This window comes from Perissodus microlepis, chromosome 5 (genome assembly GCF_051167445.1).
Source record: "Perissodus microlepis isolate ML-2025 ecotype Zambia chromosome 5, ASM5116744v1, whole genome shotgun sequence".
Lineage (NCBI taxonomy): Eukaryota > Metazoa > Chordata > Actinopteri > Cichliformes > Cichlidae > Perissodus > Perissodus microlepis.
The window spans coordinates 20,174,166-20,193,206 of record NC_140465.1 but is presented as its reverse complement, the minus strand read 5'-3'; the positions used below and the strand labels follow the sequence as shown (position 1 = coordinate 20,193,206).

Genomic DNA, 19,041 nt, shown 5'->3' with positions numbered 1-19,041 from the left:
ACAAATATGAGCCTGCTACTGAATTTTATTCTGTTCCAAAGACCTCAGTTCCCCTCTGTGTACATGAAATATCCATTGATTACTGGGAAAATGAATAGTGAGGTTTATTTGAGTCAGTCCCAGTTTTGCCATGAATACTCCTCGGTGCACAATTCTTCAGCTCAAAATCGCCCCAAGTGCGCAAACGAGTTTGCCATTAAGTCCCGAAAACTACACATTAGTGATGAGTTTGTGAAAATTAACATTTTAAGAAGAAATGAATAAGCTGCAAATGGTATTTCAAAGTTATCAAATATCAGGAGACCCAAATACTTTAAAAAAAAGTGTTATTCTTTAATTAAAATACATTTTACGAGCTCATTTAAAGGAGATGCACTATGTTTACTTTCATTGATTAGTAACAGCATATTTAGGGCAGATAATGAAGAAAATAAAAACGGGTCACCTTTTGAGTAAGTAAACTGATGTTTTGTTAAGCTTACCTGGCAAGCACCAGTCCATTAACAATGACATTTTTGAAGGGTGGTTTCCCAAACAGGGCTGTGGAGAGCACCAACAGTGTGTAGAACCTACAGTGGAGTACAAAGACAAGTAGGTCAGGGCGACAATAACACAAAATTAATTTGCCCTCTTAGGTTGGACAGAGATTTTAAAATTACACTCTTAATAATATAATTTCATACAGTTAAAAATAAATGTACGTCATATTTCAGCAACACACTCATCCGAACTGTATTTCCATCTGCCAATGATCTTTTCTCATGATTTCCCTAAATTAAATTACTCAGGGAGCTCTCTATGTGTCGACTTCTTATGTGTCACTCATCAGTTCACTCATTCATCTTCAGTTTACCATCCTCTGGTCTGGTCAATGCCTTCAGCAATGAAGTCTGCTGGGAAACTGTCCTCAAACTCCTTCCTGTTTTCGAAGGGGTAGTGAACCTGAGCGTAAGGCATACTCCCACTCTCGAACCAGCAGTCAAACACCTCTGTGATCCTCCGCAGCACGCCCTTACCACGCCGTGAGGGGATTGTCAGATCGTCGATGCTGTGCAGATAAAGCAGAAAGAAAAAAATTAACCAGCAGAAAATAAGAAGAAGCAATTACAGCTGGACTTCTGTTTCATTTTGACTTTGGTTAGCATCACAAGGCACTTCTTAAACAGATGTGCATTACATGGAATAAGGTTTTGAGGCATTTGGGCTGCAGACCAGAACAAGGATTTTATAGGCTTTCACTGTTGAGAATGAGGTTTAAGAGGAGAACAATGGTAATATAAAGCTGGCTCTTACTGGATTAAGCTTTTTTATTACAGCTTTGGGTAAAAAAGGGTATAGTTTTCTTTTCTTTTTTTACTGGTTTACTGATCTGGTCAGATTCAGCCAATAAATAAAATTGGTTATTTTTTGATAAATTAAGCTAACCTGAGACAAACAGATGTACCTGAATATTCTCTTAATTATCAAGTGTCAGATAGCAAGAAAGGCCCCAAAACCCGTTAAACATTTATTTATAAGAGCAAGAACAAAAAAACATTAACCCAGGACGTCCAAAGAAAAGTAGATTAAGCAGTTACATAAAAGTGCTTTTCTATTCTTAAGAAGCCTCTTTTTCAATTTACTGAAGGAAGGATGTGAAAAATAAAAATAAGTTAACATATTCTGAGCAGTACATCAGCTCTTATTTTTGCAGGTTGTCATGCAATGCAGGCAAAAGTATAATCTTCAGTATTTGGTCACGCCACATGAGCATCTTTTCATAGTTTTTGGTTTGTTTTTTTTAAATAAAGAAAATGATTTCTTTAAAGGGTACATGTTAAGGACTGGTTAGATCAGAATTAACTGTTGATGAACTATGTCACATCCATGGTGTAAGTCATCATCTACAGTTGGGTAGATGAGTAGATGAGGCAAAATATTAACCTTGATTTCTATCATGAAGGACCGGGGTGAAACTGACGGGACATTTTGGCATCATCTGGCTCCACTCATTCCAAAAAGGTTAGATGAATATAAAAATAACATGCCAATCATATGCTATGGCCTTTGAAGTGACTGGATCTCAACCAGGTGCACACTAATGGGAAATTTTGGACCAACATGTTAAGCTAACAAATTCAGCAACCACCATCAAAATACCAGATGAGTAAAAACATCTTTTTGAGAAACTGTGTTAATTCATCTATTAGTGTTCAAGAGATTTGGAGAATCAATGCCAGGGTGCACTGAAGCTGTTTTAGTATGCCTCTAGGGCTAGTTTTTAATGATGCACCCACACTGAGTTGTGCCATGGATCCAGGTTTTTGGGTCTTGAAAGATGAAGTGTATTAAAAGTCAGGTTATCTAAAGGTGTGAACCTAAGGTTCTTCTACATTTTAAGTTTTTAGAAACATTGCAGACTTTTCAGACATTAAAAGACAACATCCAACTGACTGCTAAATGGCTAATCAGATATTCTTTAATTAGAGTCTCTAATCTTGAAAGCTGCTAAAATCATTCAGATTACTGTTACAAACGTCATGCCCTGCATAGAAAAACAAACACGGAAGCTTGGTGAAAGCAAGCCCTTTCTCACTCATCAATTAAAGATGGCCAGCCCTGTGGAAGCGATTAAAGGTAATTAGTAGATGAAGGGCGGAAGAGAAAGGTGATCTATGCACAACAACACCCGTCTGGTTCAGGAAGACAGGTCACATTCGGGGAATCTGATGCAGAATTGAAAAATAAACTTGCACAATGACACACACGACCTCACAAAAAGGTATCACCGTGCGTCGATTCCTGTACAGTCTAAGGGTGTGACTCACTATTACAGTAGTAACACTGAGTACGTGTTCAACTGGATAGCTGCTCATTTGTGACTTACTTTTCCCGATGCAAATCAGTCACTTTGATTCCAGTCAGCTCTTCTAGTTCGGCCATGGATCCAATGCAAACCACCTAATGAGTATCCACACACACAGAGCATATCTTCAGTAAGCAAAAAACCCCACATTCATTAAAGTTTTATAAATATTAGAAAGTTAATCAATTATATAACCAATTGATCAACAGGAGAACATCTCACTTACCAACTAAATATAATTTGATGCTTCGCTGTTTTGAGAATGTACCAACTTTCTTTTTTTCTAGAATGAAAAATTATTACTTTTGTTTTTTTGGTCTGACAAAGAATTAATCTAAATAAATTAAAATATTTCACACTGTCTGAAACCACACTTTAGGCCCTATACACCAGCCCACTGAAATAACAAAAAAGTGAATTTATATAAAGCAGCAGATGTAAGCATTAGATTAAGTGGATAGATGCAATTTTCTTGATGATAATACAGAGCAAACAACCCAATCACTCTTTATTTACCGTGCTCCTTCTGTTCAAATTGACTATTATTATTTGGCATACTCCTTTATTTGTTTTCTTACAAATTTTAATTAAAGAAAAAAAAACACTGCAGTTGTATTAAGTACAGCTATTAGCAAGCTTCACATTATATTAGAGAAATACATATTTTTGTTGATTGCAGTATACAATACAGTGCATTTTCTTTAAATCACAGCTGACACAGTTAAACAACTTTAAGTAACAATTTGAGAGCTTTGGTTTTTAAAAATGTAACAAGTGCCTGTTCTCAATCTTCTCTGATAGCAAATTTTACATGTTTGTACTGTTGCACGGAACTTAAAACTAGGCCTACACAGCTCCCGAGTAACTTTACCTTCGAAAGTATGGTAAAGTGTGTTATCTGGTCTCCCCAGAGAGCTAACCTATAGGCTCCGCTCTAGTTTTACTGGAGCACCAGGTAACATGGCCCAGATACACCACCGTCAAATGCAGAAGACAGAATGATTAAAAAAAAAAAAAAACATACCCAAAAAGCCAAGAACACAGAGCGACAGAACAAAAGAAAACGGTGATGATGAGACTGAAGTTGTACTGAAACGTATAACGCTCGCTCACGGCTTCAGATTTGGGTGTGTTATTTGTTGCAGTGGGTGAGTGAGGGAGGCACCAGGGAGTGCGAGTGTTCTGGAAACAGTCAGAGCTATTTCCAGCAAGCAGGTCGCTGGCTGTCCCTCTTTGAGCCGGGGGACTAACACTTCATTTTTCAAATGCTCAAACAACCCAATTCTGACATCTCTATTTGGTTCAGTCTACTTCACATAGTCAGCTGGGTTTGGCAAGGAGCGTCCATAACAAAATGGACACTTACAGTCTGGCTCGCTTCTTCACTGTCTGCTTCTTTTAACTCATTCATTTATTATCCTCCCCTTCTTTCACCTCTCATTTTTCATTTCTATTCTGACCCCTCTTTCTTGCTGTGTTTTTCAGTAGCTTCTTTACCACCACCCTCTCTTCCAAAAACAGAAGCCATTTGTCTTGAAAGAGCTTTGAAGTTACCTCAACTGGCATGAAAAGAAACCAAAGACAATTTAGTTCATGATTATTTGCTGTTTACATTAATGAATCATTCATGTGTTGAGTTTATGGAGGCACTTAATGCGCTTAAGGGTAGCTAACTGCAACACGGAGTCATGCTACACTCTCTGGCTTGACACCATGGTCACCTCGCTCTGCCATGCCAAAAAGTCTCTGCTACACAAGCCTCCACATACACAACAAAGATTTTAATATGCTAAATCATTACAGAGAAACATTTTCACAGAAGCAATTTCTGAGAAGAACTGATTTCTGTAATATTGCAGCCCCAGTCTTTTCTATGATAAATAAAGTGACAGTTTAACTTTTCAATTATTGCCTCTGTTGCTTAACCCAGATTGAACTCTGAGCGCTACCTCTTTAGAAAAGAAGAACTATCTTGGTATTTGGAAAGGACACAAAATGTGTGATAAAGTATAAAGACTTATCATCAGCATTAAGTACTCTACTAAAGAGTAAGAAGTGCATGTATGTGTTTTCCTGACCTCCTCAAAGTCATCGCTGACCCAGATGGGGATTGGTGTGCCCCAGTAACGGTTCCTTGAAATTGCCCAGTCGCGTGCATCTCTCAGCCAGTTGCCGAAACGCTTCTCACGCACAAACTCTGGAACCCTGCAGAGACACATTAAGATACGTTTTATAATTAAAGAGAAATACATAAAACAAACAAGGACCGTCAGGCCTCCATGGCCAACAACGGGGTATTTTTGCTCGAGATGACAGACTGCCATCATATCCTTGTTTAACCAAAACTAAAGTCTCACTTTCCCACTTTGCGATATACGTTAAGACATAGATTTTAAGTGATATGTTTTCACAGAAAACATCCAAATAATGAATAAACATAATATCTTGAATACTTTTAGGATGAAAAAGAAATATACATTTATGGCTCTGAATGATATATACACAACTCCCTCTGTAGACTCTGTAAAAAAACGTCAGAGTATAAAAAGGGAATGTCTAGTGGCTGTAACTGCTACTTGAGTAGGCTCAGAGTATTAAAAAACAAACAAAACAAAACAACTCATTTTTATAAAAAAAAATGTATTGTGACATTTATACTATAACATTTTTACATTTTAAACTAATAGACATCACAAGAAACTTAAGACATACATGTTGTCTTTGTATAACAAGTTTTCTGACAATTATATTAAAATGTGCAAATGAGGCAATGCCTCATTAAACACACTAATTAGCATATTACAAAAAGGAAAAATGCAGTAAAATTAACGCCTAAATTAGTTCTTTTGATTAAATTTTGGGAAGCAATTCTTCACTCTTGCTGTTATCATTCTGTCGACCCCGACACTCGTTACCCTCTCCACCCTGCTTGTGCTCTCTTTTTCACCTCTCTTTTACCTTGTCCGTTGCTTTGAATGGTTGAACCTACGTATTTAAACTCATCCACCTTCACTACCTCTGCTCTTGGTATCATCACCTATCGATTTGTCTCCCTCGCATTCACATATTCTGTCTTGCTTCTACCCTTCACCCCTCTTCTCTCTGGAGTATACCTCCACCTCTTCTGGCTCTCTTCCACCTGCTCCATACTCTCACTACAGATCACAATGTCATCTGCAAACATCATTACCTACTGAGACTTCTGCCTGACCTCATCTGTCAACCTGTCCATCACCACTGCAAACAAGACTGGACTCAGTCCCTTATGCAGTCCCATCCCTACCTTGAACCTATCTGTCACTCCTGCATATCTGACCACTGCCTCGCTGTCCTCATGTCCTTCAGCAACCTAACATACTTTTCTGCCACTTCAGACTTCCTCTAGCCGAAAATATCAAACTCAAACACTGCTTGTAAAAAACAATTATTGCCCGTAGGATTATAAGGGTCACCTTAATACTTTTAAAATGACATCTAGAACAATTTAATATCTTACCATTTATGTAAACCAGAAGTAACCATATTTCTTTGTCGCCCAGTCGTTCTCCAAAGCGTACAACGATAACTCTTAATGAGATTATAAAATACACTATATTTTCAAAGTATTTGCCTCCACACTCATGTGATCTTGAGTGATGTCCCTTTCTTATTCCATAGGATTTTGTATGATGTTGGCCTACCCTTTGTAGCTTTAACACCTTCAGCTTTTATGGGAAGGCTTTCCACAAGGCTTAGCATTGTGTTAATGGGAATTTTTGCTAATTCTTCCAGAATCACATTTATGAGGTCAGACCTTGATGTTAGATGAGAAGGCCTGGCTTGCAGTCTGTGCTCTAATTCATCCCAAAGGTGCTCTATCATGTTGAGGTTGAGGACTCTGTGCAGGGCACCAAATTCATTCATCCATGTCTTTATGGACCTTGCTTTGTGAACTGGTGCTCAATCATGTTGGAACAGGAAGGGGCCATCCTCACACTGTTCCCACAAACAGAGGAGCATGAAATTGTCCAAAAATTCTCAGCATGCTGAAGCATTAGAAGTTATCACTCCAACACGTCTTAATTGCTCTAGGGTCCAGTAGTGGCATGCTTTACACCACGGCATCTGACAGTTTGCACTGCGCTTGATGATGTAAGGCTTGGATACTGCTACTCAGCCATGGAAAGCCATTCCATGAAGCTCTCTGTGCACTGTTTTTGTGCAGATCTGAAGGCCACATGGAGTTTGAAGGTCTGTAGTGATTGACTCTGCAGAAGGTTGGGCTTTATGCACCTCAGCATCCACTGACCAATTTCTGTGATTTTACGTGGCCTAGCACTCCATGGCTGAGTTATTGTTGTTGACTATGGAATATTTTGAAGCGCGGAAATTTCACAACTGGACTGCATGCTGTAATTCACCGCCTTAAGAGCGACGAAGCATACTGCATGCATAGGTTCTTGATTTTAACAACTGCAGCCACAGAAATGATTGGAACACCTGAATTCAACAATTTGGATGGCTGAGTGAATACTTTTGATAATCTAATGTATATTAATATGAAGTGAACACAAAAGCTGTGAAGGACATTTTAACCTAAAATTATTAAGTCATCCTACATTTTGATAAAAATTCAACAGTTACTGAGCTCTGAGTTGATGAGCTTCCCAGCAACTAGAACCAGCAAAACTGATAAAAGTGTTTTCTACCACTTTGATGGTGTAGCCTGTCAAAGTGATGATCATATGTATACAGAGCCTCCTGACACACTGCAGTCAAAGACAAATCCGTTTTGTAACTAACTGTATGGCCTCCAGCAGGGAAGGAAATTTTAAGAGATGTGTAAATTAAATTTTAGACTTGTGAATATCCTCTAAGGTCTATTATATGAAAACTGTATACATTACTCTTCAAGACACAAACTTACCCATACCCTGTATATTACTGTGCAACACAGTCTCTCACAAGAAAATATTATTCCTTGCTGGCATCTTTACTACTCCTTATTTTCAGCCCAGGATATAAATTTAAAACTGCCCCTTTATGAAGCTCAACTGCAAAGGTTAACATTCCCTCCGAGGCATCTTTCTCTTTTCTACCCCCTTTCTGCTCTTTCATTTTTATTTTGCCACTATCTCCAAATCTCTCCCTCTTTCGCTAATTTTTTTCTGTCCCCGTTTCTCGCCGCAGCAGTCTGTGTTGCTTAGGAGAACAGTGCAAGGGGCTATGGGGGGGGGATATATTGGCCTCAGGATCCACACGCTAAGCAAAGAGTTCATCAATTCCCATTTGTAGGAGGCATTTCTATTTAGGCTCCTAATATATCAATTTAATGATTTTTTTCCCTTTTGCTGCTGCTGCTCACCACCGCCCTCCACCCCTTATTCATGCTAAATGTAGAATTTAAAGTGTCCGATCTTGTGCTCGAGACACACAGAAGACTTATTAGGAAAAAAAAAAAGGGGGGGGGTTAAATAAGACAGAGGGACAAGGCTCAACTAATCAGTTCAAAGCTATGTAAAAGCATACTGATAACTGGTGGTTTGACTCGTTTACAAAAATGCAAAATAGTGCAAAGGTCTATTAAAATGATTGAGTGAGCTATTCAGGGTGGCTGGCTATCACTCAGCTTTAGCTAGGATACGCTTTATTGGACCTCTGATCCTCATTAGATAACTAGCTAAGAAAATGCATGGATCAACAAACAGGAATATTAAACTGGAAGGCCGCAGTCACACAGGCCTAGAGACAGGTTGGTAGCCCCCCACACTCGCCAGACTTTAGTCTTTGAGCTGTTTTGAAATTTGACAAAAGTGTGATACAAACCAGAGCACGTTGGCCTAAATAAAAGTTGTTCAATGCACCAGCAGCAAATACATTTGCAGTTACTTTGAAATCGGTAAAGTCGTCGTATTCCATGCAAACTATGGGCAACTGTGGCAACCAGCAATTAAGCAAAGCAATCGCAAGGTTTTTAGTGTAGCACACTAGACTTCTTTGCAATCAATTTTACACTATTAAATGGCATCAACTTCTAGCAACAAAATACTCAAACTCCTGATTATTTACACAAGGTATATTTCACACAACTATATAAGGTTGTACCTTATGTATAGTTCAAGATTTCCCCACTGTATAGGCATTACAGAACGCTATAATAAATATATAATTTCTATACTAATTCAGACTTATTATTCAGTGTTTGCAAAGCAAAGTCCTTAGCCCATGTTCCCAAGTCAAGAATGTCCAAATTTTAAGGTTAAGCAGGAAAACCACTCAAAAGCTGCTCAAGTAATGTTATTTTTAAATAAGTAGTGAAGCTAAAGTTAGCTACATTTTTTTAGAATTAGGAGGTTTTTATACATTTGTCACAATAAAGACAAATACTAAGAATTAAGTGTGTCAGTGAGCACATGAATGAATGAACTCAATGAATACCTGAAAAAATGAAAGACAAAAAAAACACAGACAAGAAAGAAAGAAAAAAAAATGAACTAGAAATATAATACTTGATTCTTAATGTATTTAACCCAAGTCTTTTCAGGCTAAGCTGATTACCTATTACGAAATAATGTGCTAAATTCACATGTCAGTGGCCGAGCTGTCTGCACCTTGAACCTCAAAAGAAATCAGCCACCCTTTGAGCATTCAAAAATTTAGTCGTTCATTTATTCTGACAGACGGGCATCTGGAGAATTCAAACCGAGCTCTCTGAAAAGACACTTAGCCTTTGTCTGCGCTGCACCATTTGAGATAAAATGAACAAATCACTTGGAGAATACATTAACTAGCACTTTAGAACTTTGCTTTCTCAAGTTTTTTTAAGCCTCTCATCAGCTAATATGAACTTTATATAGATGTATTGAACTCTACAAGGACTTTACTTTCATTAGGAAGCTGATGAGCTGGCAACCCTGACTGACAGGCAGACGGCCTTTATGGGACAAGAACTCGAGTCTGAAAATGGAGTCTAATAATAAAAAAATAAGAAGGTTATTTATATTTTTAATATGTATTTATACATAAAAATACGTTTAAAATATCAACCTAATAAGAAATCTGCATAAGAATGCAGCCACACTAACACAGCCAAGTTAAAGTTAGTGTCAATGTTGCATGTCATTAAAACACCTTTTAACTTTTTACTTTTTACTCCAGAGCTAAAACAATTTGATAGAAAATGAAAATTTTGATAAGGAGCTTGTTTAAGTTGCTTTTTTGGGACAATGTTTGCAAAAAAAAACCAACAAAAAAATCAAATAAATAAATTTAAAAAATGGAGGCTTGGCTTACAAATTCTTCACTATTTTCTGAGGACATAACTGAGTAACATAACAACATGCAAATAATAAACAATTTTTTTGTTTTAAATCACTAGCTTCAGCACTTATGATTATCTCAGTTGTGCTCATCTATAATAAATGCTAGTTTTGTTGGGGTTCTCATTTTAAACATGTTCAGTACATATCTGAAACGGTTTAAACACGTGTTGATCAAGACATATGATAAAGTTGGAGGCTGCAGTTTGCAGTGTGGCGAAGAGTTTTACACTATAATCACAGGTGTTTCTATTATAATCTTGGCCATAACTTATAAATCGTTAGAGTAGTCAAAGCAAGGATTATTCTACTTTACATAACATTTAGCTAGATGTTCCTAAAAAACCTGCAACACTAGTACCTCTTAGATAAGGACCGTAGCCTTTAAAGTAGTGTGTGCGTTTGTCTCAGCTTCTCTGTATGTGTGTGTCTGGGCGTCTTCACCTTCCTAGCGGCTAGTCATTCATCTCAGTTTGACAGTCCCATTACTGGAGGCAGCTACTGTGGCTCAGAAAAGAGCATTGGGAGCACCAGGGGTAATACCACTTAGCAAAGCCATCATGCTGATGCCTACGTTTTCTCCATGTTCTGCCACTGCAATTAGCATCATGCTAATGTTTTACAGAAACCACCAGTCCCCGTTGACTCATGTTAAAATTCCTTGAGAAAGAGTTTAACGCCATGTCAGATATAGAAAAAAACCACAATCAAAACAACATCTATTTAAAATCGAATTCTTTGCCATTCAAAACTACTATACCCAGTGATAGCTGTTCTGCAGAGACAGTCCAATAACTTGATTTAGTAGTGCAGAGGAGGGCTGTAATTGTTTTGGGACTCTATCTGCTGTCTGGCATGGTTTTTAAGAACACTTGTTTGGCAAGATGCTCGCAGCTGCCACTTCACTGCCTCCAAGCCAGTTATCATTTTTTCAGAAAAAAAGTTACCAATAGCATTTTCCGTTGTTGTCCAGTAGATTCTCCACCATGTGCTCCACTCGGACAAACCAGCTGGGGACGGCTTTGTAGATGAGTGGTGTGTCAGATCTGAAAAAACAACAGCAGATTTAAAAAAAAGAAAGAAAAAAAAAGGATCAAAGAGGCATACCACATAAACTTTACCCTTGTGTAGTGTTCATTTTTTGTACTTGTGCGAGCGCTTGACAGTGACAGTGTTTGGACAAAAAAAAGAACAAAGTAACAAATAACATATGTATGTATGCATTATTGTAGAGTCTACCTTACAATATAAAGCACCTTGAGGCGACTGTTGTTGTGTTTTGGTGCTGTATAAATTAAATAAATCGCATAATTTTCCTTTTGGTAAATACTGAAAATGAAAGACCAAAACACCGCACAAAGGTTAAAACGAAAACTTTACTTATACTCGAAAGTGTATTTTTATTTTGAAGTTGAGACATAAAGCTGTTTCAGGGTCTTAAATCAAACAAAAGGATCCTGTACAATACAGATAATATATTGATCTCATTTATATTTACTGTCAAGCCATAAAATGTAAAAACAATTTATCAATCTTTTTAAAATTATTATTATTATTACTTAAAAATATATATTTAAAAAATCTTCTGTAAAATACAGGTTTACTTGGTATTTCGTTATCCATTTTCTTTACAATAATCTGCTGTATTTATTATTGGATTTCTTTGGGTGACCTGATAGCTCAAAGGTTATGGCACATACCACATGGATCTCATCCTCTAGCTCAGAAAACCACCAAAACACAAGTTTTACCTTTTAGGCAGCGAATAGTTCATCCAATGGTTACTTTGATCTCTACAAACTTGTGTCTTCTAAAGACTTAGAGAAAATATCTCTTCATATTTGCAGAGGTTAATTAATCTTGCTCAGGTCGCAGGGCAGCTGCTCAAAGTCAGAAAGTCACAAAGGCTACGTTCACACTGCAGGTCTTAATGCTCAATTCCGATTTTTTGATCAAATCCGATTTTTTTGTCTGCTTGTTCACACTACAAATAAAATGCGACAGCAAACTCTCTCTAGTGTGAACGCTCAAAGCGGCCCGCATGTGCAAAAGAAGACGTCACACACAACGCGCTCTGTTTAGACCCAGAGCAAACAATATTGTTTGACTGATGGCCCTTAATATAAAGACTTCGGACTTTACGTTTCCCAATTTTTGCTTTAAGTTATTTTGTTATTTACATAATAATGTAGATAACCTAATAATGATCCTTATTGCTGTTTTAGAGGAGCTGTGCTTCAAAGGATTGTTGCAGATTTCTGTCAGAATCTGCAGATTATACAGTACAAATAAAATGTTCACGTTTCTCCAACGTTGTCTTCCCAACAGTTTCACTGACATCTACACTGGATGGCCAGGAAGCGTTTGCGATGTCTTATTGGGCGCTTCTCCGGCGCTGATAATTGGCGTCTGTCTCGTGTCAGTGACGTAAAAGACGGATTTAATGCGACATGACCGTTCAAACAGCAGTCGCTTTCTAAAACATCGGATATGTATCGGATTCAGTACCACATACGAAAGTGACCCAGATCGGATTTGAAAATATTGGATTTGTGCCGTTCACACTGTCACACCATGATCGGATATGGGTCGCATAGGGTAAAAAAAAAAAAAATCGGATTTGATGCGCTTTCGCCTGCAGTGTGAACGTAGCCTTAGTCAATTCAAAAAAACAAAAACCGACAGACAGCTGTGTGTTTCTACAAGTGCCTGATGGTGTGTTTCTACAAGTGCCTGATGGTTTGTACGTGATGTTGGACTTGCACAGAGCCCCACAAAGCCAATGTTACAGTGAATACACTCAAGCCTCTGTATGAACACCCCTTTCCTGCATGCTAAACATTGAACTTCACACATTCTACAACAAAATAAGGCCAATGGCACTCAAAGAGAAAATATTTCATTGAGTCAGGCTTAACATTTGTGACAAAAATCTCCTGTGTCCAGAAGTTTGAGTTTTTCTTCAACTGGTGCTTTAAAAGCCCCGTGGTGAAAGGCAAAAATTTAAGCTGTTAATTTGAGTGACACAGAAAAGGATGCTGGAGGTAACATTAGCTTTTCAGTTTGAATTCTGTACATGTCTCACCTCCAGCAGAAGGGGTAATTATGTTTGTAGGAGCTGGCATTGATGAGGCGACTGTTCTCCTTCAGCCACTTGATGATATTTTTGTCAGCATCCTGTAACAGAACCACCAAACATGAGACATTGTTTAGAGAATGCTTTATAGCACAGAATAGGGCTGAAGAGCCACATGTCAATGTCATTTAGGGTCAAAGATTTCAGCTGGCTAGGCATGGACAGATGTGCGCATTTACACTTTAAACTACAGCCAACTGTCATGTCACAACGTACTGAAAGAGTCTGGAGTAGTACATCTGTACATCACAGCTGCAAGGTGAAAAGTTAAAAAAATCCATGGAGATCTGCCAGTGCTCTTCAGCTCATTTCAAAGTTAACTTTTATAAAATCACTGTAAGGTTTGCTCTTTGCACCTATGCACAAAAATGAATTAATCAATTAATGAATAAGCATCTAACAGTAAACACACTTCAGATCATGCAATAATTGTATCTAGTTGAATGAAAACTGCAGTGAACGTTTTATTTGTGTTTTTAAGTACACTATTTGTGTCATATCGTCTTTTTAAAAAAAAACCTGCAGCACTGTTTTTTTTTTCACAATAAATAAATATTACATAAATACAATATCTCAGCACTGTTAAACATTTAATAGTAAAAAATAAGTGGCACAATGTCATTTTATGCACTGTATAAATTGACAGAATTAAATCGAGCCCTTATTACAGACCACAGAGTATAAAAGACAGACGTAGCTTCTGGGCAAGACAAATGATGTCACCGTGGAAAAGCCTTAAACATGCATTGTATCAATCTATGACCACCAGATGGAGGTTGCAGCAAAACTTCTCGTCCTATACAAGTCTATGAGAAAACAGCTGTCTATCCTGGCCTCTGTAAACACTTTCCTCTTGACCTTAAGGGCTCAGTCACTCATTTTGGATTATAGTGAATAAAAAAATTAAGTCAATTTTGTAAATCTTGGTCATATCTGGCAGCAAACTGGAGGATTATCTGTGTTATGAAGCTGTGCATTCATTGGCTAATGAGAGCCACTCACTGGCTAATGGAGATCCACTGAGCATGCAGTTTCACAGTCTCTTCCCCTCCTCTTCACATCTACTGTTTGCTACCAAGAAGATGACTGCAGCTTCGAAGCTGGACTTCACAAACCGACAGGTGACAGTTGCGTCCATTTTTTATACTGTCAAGGTCACCATACAGTGGACAATAGTGAAATAATTTAAAGTTTAGTTCTATCAATTAAGGCTGCAGTAATTCATCGAGTAACTTGAATAATTTCATTATAGAAAGTCATCGGTGCAAATTTCTTTGCTTCGAAAGATCTCCATAGCACTCAGTTGTCACCATGTGAGCAGTTTAATGTGGAGCCAGAGTCTGCCTACACAAAAAGGATGAAGAGCAAAGAGGCGGAGCCTTTATTCGGGCAGGCACTGGTGTATTTTTAAAATGGAAACCAGTGAATAGTTCATTTTGAACAACTGTTATTTCTCATTAATAAGACAAAAATAAGTTTTTCTCCAATTACTTGACAAATTGAAGGAATAATCGATTGAATACTCTATTACTGAAATAACTGATATCTGCAGCGCTACATTATATTATGCTCCAAAGTATTATATCAATAATAACTGTCTCTACCTAACATATTTCACATATCCTAATAGCATGTTATTATGGGACATTTACTGAGCAACTTTCAGTTTTTACATTTTATTTCTTAGAAGATTTTCAGTACACTTCAGGGCTACCATACCTTTAATACTTGGTGACATAGACCTTGATCAGAGGAATTCTCTGAAAACTTCAATATGAGTATGACTTTTCTTGCAGAAAATCCAAGGTAATTTTGCAACCAAGGTCAGTCTACCCATACAACTATGAAAAATGGAGCTCAGTGTTTATGGCAAACAGTCTAATATGGGGTCTTATCATCCCATATTTTATGTCCCTCTAGCCAAGTGCAATTCACAGGATGCTCATAGATACGACTTTTCAGCAAGTGCTTGGCAGGTGGCCGTGACCTCTTTGCAGAGAGTTCCCATGCCAGCCTCCCACCCCTCTTTCACCCAGGGATAAATTTTGTTGTGTCCTGACCCATGCTCATTAAAGCATGAAGATACACCTGTGATGTGCACAGGAAATTTGGCACTGAGAAAATTAAATAATTTCACCACCTGGCCAATTCAACATAAATAAGACTTAAGCAGTATGTTATAAAATTACTCACATGCATGTGATTTCTTTGCAATTAATCTGCATCTGATTTAAGGTTCCAAAATACTCATTTATTTTCTGTTTGTGCATCCCAGCTACACAACCAAAACCCAGTTTGCACAGATGAAAATAATATAGGGTGAAAGTATAGATTTGCATAAAAGTTAGTCCCGTTGTGACACCCACAGTATTTACAGTTTATTTACAGGATAATGAAGAATAGAAAATACCAAAAAGAATCCAAATTCAGTGGGCTTGACTTGTTCAGATGCTGCATTTTATCACCTTTATAGAGAGGTTGCTATAAATGATGAAGGAGGACTGTAAGAACATTATTTCTAAAGAAACACCACATGAGCCCAATCTATTTCTGCATCGTTTGAATTTGTAGAAAAATCATAGTAAAAATCTGGGTTTTCTTAAGTGCAAGATAACGGTCCTAACCCGACCCTGCCCTGACACCTCCAAACAGCTCTGAATAACAAAAATCATGTGAAACCTATCCACTAAAAGAAAAGCAAATTATGCATTTAAAAAAAAGACTCAGTCTTCCTATTAGGACTTTGATAAGAACTTGAATGTGGCAAATAATCAGAAACACTCTTTGTAGTGTTTATATTTTTGAATTGCTATGAAAAACAATTTATCTTTTTTTTATGAATGCTATTTTATCAGGGAAAAATTGCGTGAGGGATTTGGTTTGCTATGTATTAAATGGGCATTTGTTTGTCTACTCAATTTATTATTTGTAGGAAAAGACAAATTAGGAAATGACAACATGTTAAAGAACATTCATTACTAATATTTTGTATGCACACACTTAAATCTTTATTAAATTGGTCAACATTAGTGTGAATGGTCAACAGTTTTGTCAAAACATTTAGAATTAACTGGAGTTGCTGTAAAGATCAGTCACAATACTATGATTATATATTGCTTTGCTTGAGTTGAGTGTTTCATTTAGAAGACAGACGGGTCCAAAACTTTCATAAAGAGAGACAGTGATGGCAAAAAGTGACAAACTGTAGCAAAGGGAAGTGATAACAGAGAAGGTACAACAGTGGGGCTGACTTGTCAGAAAAGACAGAAGATAAATTTAGCAGGGTTGCTGCATAAGCATGAGCAAATGAAAGCAACGAGGAGAAATGAGGACTCTAAAAAAACCCAAACATTCAAGAGTTATGGGAAGGCAATGAATAGGAATGAAGATCATTTTGAGAATACATAAGGACAATATGATCACAGACAAATAAGGGGTAGGAAAGGGCTGGGTCTTATATCTCAATAAACTGTTAGGGAAAATTTGTCTGCAGCACAGAGTATCCAAAACTACACAAGCATACATATAAGATTACAAGAATAGATCAAAACTCTTCCTTATATGATGCAGGCAGAGTTCATATCAAAAAATATGTACCCAAAATTTATAACACCTGATTAGTGGAGTCATGTCTAGGCAAAGTGTCAGGAGAAGTGTTGGCATCTGTGCTCAGAAAAACACATTTTTAAAAAGCCTGCAGAAAGAAGAAGGGTAAGAAATAGAGTGAACTGATCTTGAAACTCCATGATACTCTGCGGATCCTCTTTGTGACCATTCTTTAAACTCGCCGCTGAACCGCTCCCATGTAATTAGACATCTTTGGGAATTCCCAGCCTCTCCTCTTCTCCTTCCAGCAGCTTCCTGTAGGTTGCAATCTCTGCATCCAGCTTGAGCTTAATGTGCAGCAGTTCCTGGTAGTCTTGGAGATACTTGGTCATCTCCAGTTTGGTATCACAGAGCTGAGACTCCAACTGAGCGATGACGCTGTCTAGGTTCCCCACCTTATCCATGTGGGAGATCTCCATGTCCTCCAGCTGCTGCTCCAGGGCGGCATTGCGAGCCCTCAGACCATCAATCTGATTCTGAAGATCTGTCACCTGGTTGTGGAAGGTGGTGATCTCCTCTTTCATGGTTTTCATCTGTTCTTCATGTTTGCCAGCATGGTCCTTGAGATTGTCAAACTTGGTCTTGTACCACTTCTCTGCTTCTTGGACATTGCGAGCAGCAACAGCTTCTATCTCTGCACGCATGTTACGCAAATAAGCAGCCAGATCAGGGCGATCGCCATCCATCTCAGCACTAATTTTTGAGTCCTCAATCTGCTTCATGAGGTCAGCCACTTCTTCATCATGCAGCTTCTTGAGAAACTCTATTTCGGCCACCAGTTGTTCTATGCGCTTCTCCAGCTCAGCCTTCTGCAGCGTGGCATTGTCAACATCTTGACGAAACTCCTTCAGAATCATTTCTGCTTCTTCTTTAAGTGCCAGCTCCTCCTCCAGCTTAAGTCTCCAAACTTCTACTTCTTCCTCGATGTAGCCACGTTCAATATCAGCTGCTCCCTTCTCATTAGTCAGGACCTCAATTAGCTCTCGCACCTCTTTAAATTTGAGCTCGTATTCTTCTCCGATGCCCGTGGGGCCTCCCTTATAGCGGCTCTGCAGGGCAGTTAGCTCAGCTTGAAGAGAAGCATTTCTCTGTTCGAGCGCCTGAACTTTCTGAATGTATCCTGCGAACTTGACATTGAGTTCCTGCATTTCCTCTTTCTCATTGGCATGGTGCTGATGTATCTCTGTGCCCACCTCGATGGCAGTTCCATGATAACCCGAGCGTCCCCGGCTGTCATAAGAAGCTCCACGGCACCGGGAAGGTGACGGACTTTGAACTCTCGCTCTGCTGGCACTGCTAACTTGCAGACTCTTCTGGCTGTAAGATGCAGCTCTCATGTTGTGTAAGATACCGGCTTTGTTTTTCAATTTACAAAAGAGTGGCTGCTCTTTTGGCTTCTTGTGTAGCAAATATTGCGACTGACAGCCCCCTAGACTGTCTCTGAGTTTTTATGCAGTGATAAAGAATGTCTCAGACACCCTTGAAACTCACGCTACGCTTTAACACATTTCAAAAGTGGATTATGACTGACTTTCGGAGAACTGTGGCTGCACACTCTTTATTAGCTAACGCTGTATTGTTAGTGGCCAGGCAGGTCACTCCCTGGCCTTTGCACCAGGATGTGAAATAGTGATGAGATCATATATGAATGCTCTTTTTAACTCATTATTCTCTTAGGACTCTAGTTGGGTGTGACAGACTTGAAGAGGCTATCCAGTGCGCTGGTAAATGACAATGTGCTTTGGCAGCAAGTTTTTCCAGAAGACTGCTCTGACACAGATTCCCTCAACTTCACATTTAGACAGTTTGAGTTAAGAATTAGTTAAAGGTAAAACATTTTATTGCAGGTATAGCTAAAGAGAATATATCTAAAGCATATTTCTAAAGAGGACTAACAACAGAAATTTGGCACATATCATGAAATCTTTTAGAAAGAGAGAAGTCTATTAAGAAAAGATGCATCTCCAAGATACAAATGGAGGAAATGGAGAACAGTTGAGGAGTGTGAACTGACAAAGCAGAAAATGAAACACTGAATTAATCCAGCTATCAATAATGTTTAAATATTTATCATGTGTATCATATCAGCGGCTCCTATTGTGGGTAGAATACATGCAATGTTTGCTAACCTAATCTGCATGTAAATGCATGAAGTG

General features: G+C 38.2%; 2 protein-coding genes across 2 annotated transcripts in view; both read right to left on the bottom strand.

The window, feature by feature from the left end:
• iars1 (isoleucyl-tRNA synthetase 1) overlaps positions 1 to 19,041 on the bottom strand; it is a 58,211-nt gene that overhangs the window by 23,721 nt on the left and 15,449 nt on the right. Inside the window, exons 12-17 of the mRNA XM_084928650.1 lie at positions 13,229 to 13,320; positions 11,091 to 11,189; positions 4,924 to 5,050; positions 2,867 to 2,940; positions 854 to 1,048; positions 483 to 569 (exon numbers count right to left, since the gene is read on the bottom strand). Of these exons, the coding sequence (XP_084784776.1) occupies positions 483 to 569; positions 854 to 1,048; positions 2,867 to 2,940; positions 4,924 to 5,050; positions 11,091 to 11,189; positions 13,229 to 13,320 (674 nt within the window). The remainder of the gene's footprint in view (positions 1 to 482; positions 570 to 853; positions 1,049 to 2,866; positions 2,941 to 4,923; positions 5,051 to 11,090; positions 11,190 to 13,228; positions 13,321 to 19,041) is intronic.
• vimr1 (vimentin-related 1) lies at positions 13,328 to 19,039 on the bottom strand. Its single transcript, XM_084928651.1, has one exon. It carries the CDS (start codon positions 18,220 to 18,222, stop codon positions 17,089 to 17,091), a length of 1,134 nt encoding a protein of 377 aa, XP_084784777.1. The 5' UTR covers positions 18,223 to 19,039; the 3' UTR covers positions 13,328 to 17,088.

Coding starts and splice junctions, on each gene's coding strand:
- vimr1 (XM_084928651.1), bottom strand. CDS start 18,222: ATGAGAGCTGCATCTTACAGCCAGAAGAGTCTGCAAGTTAGCAGTGCC.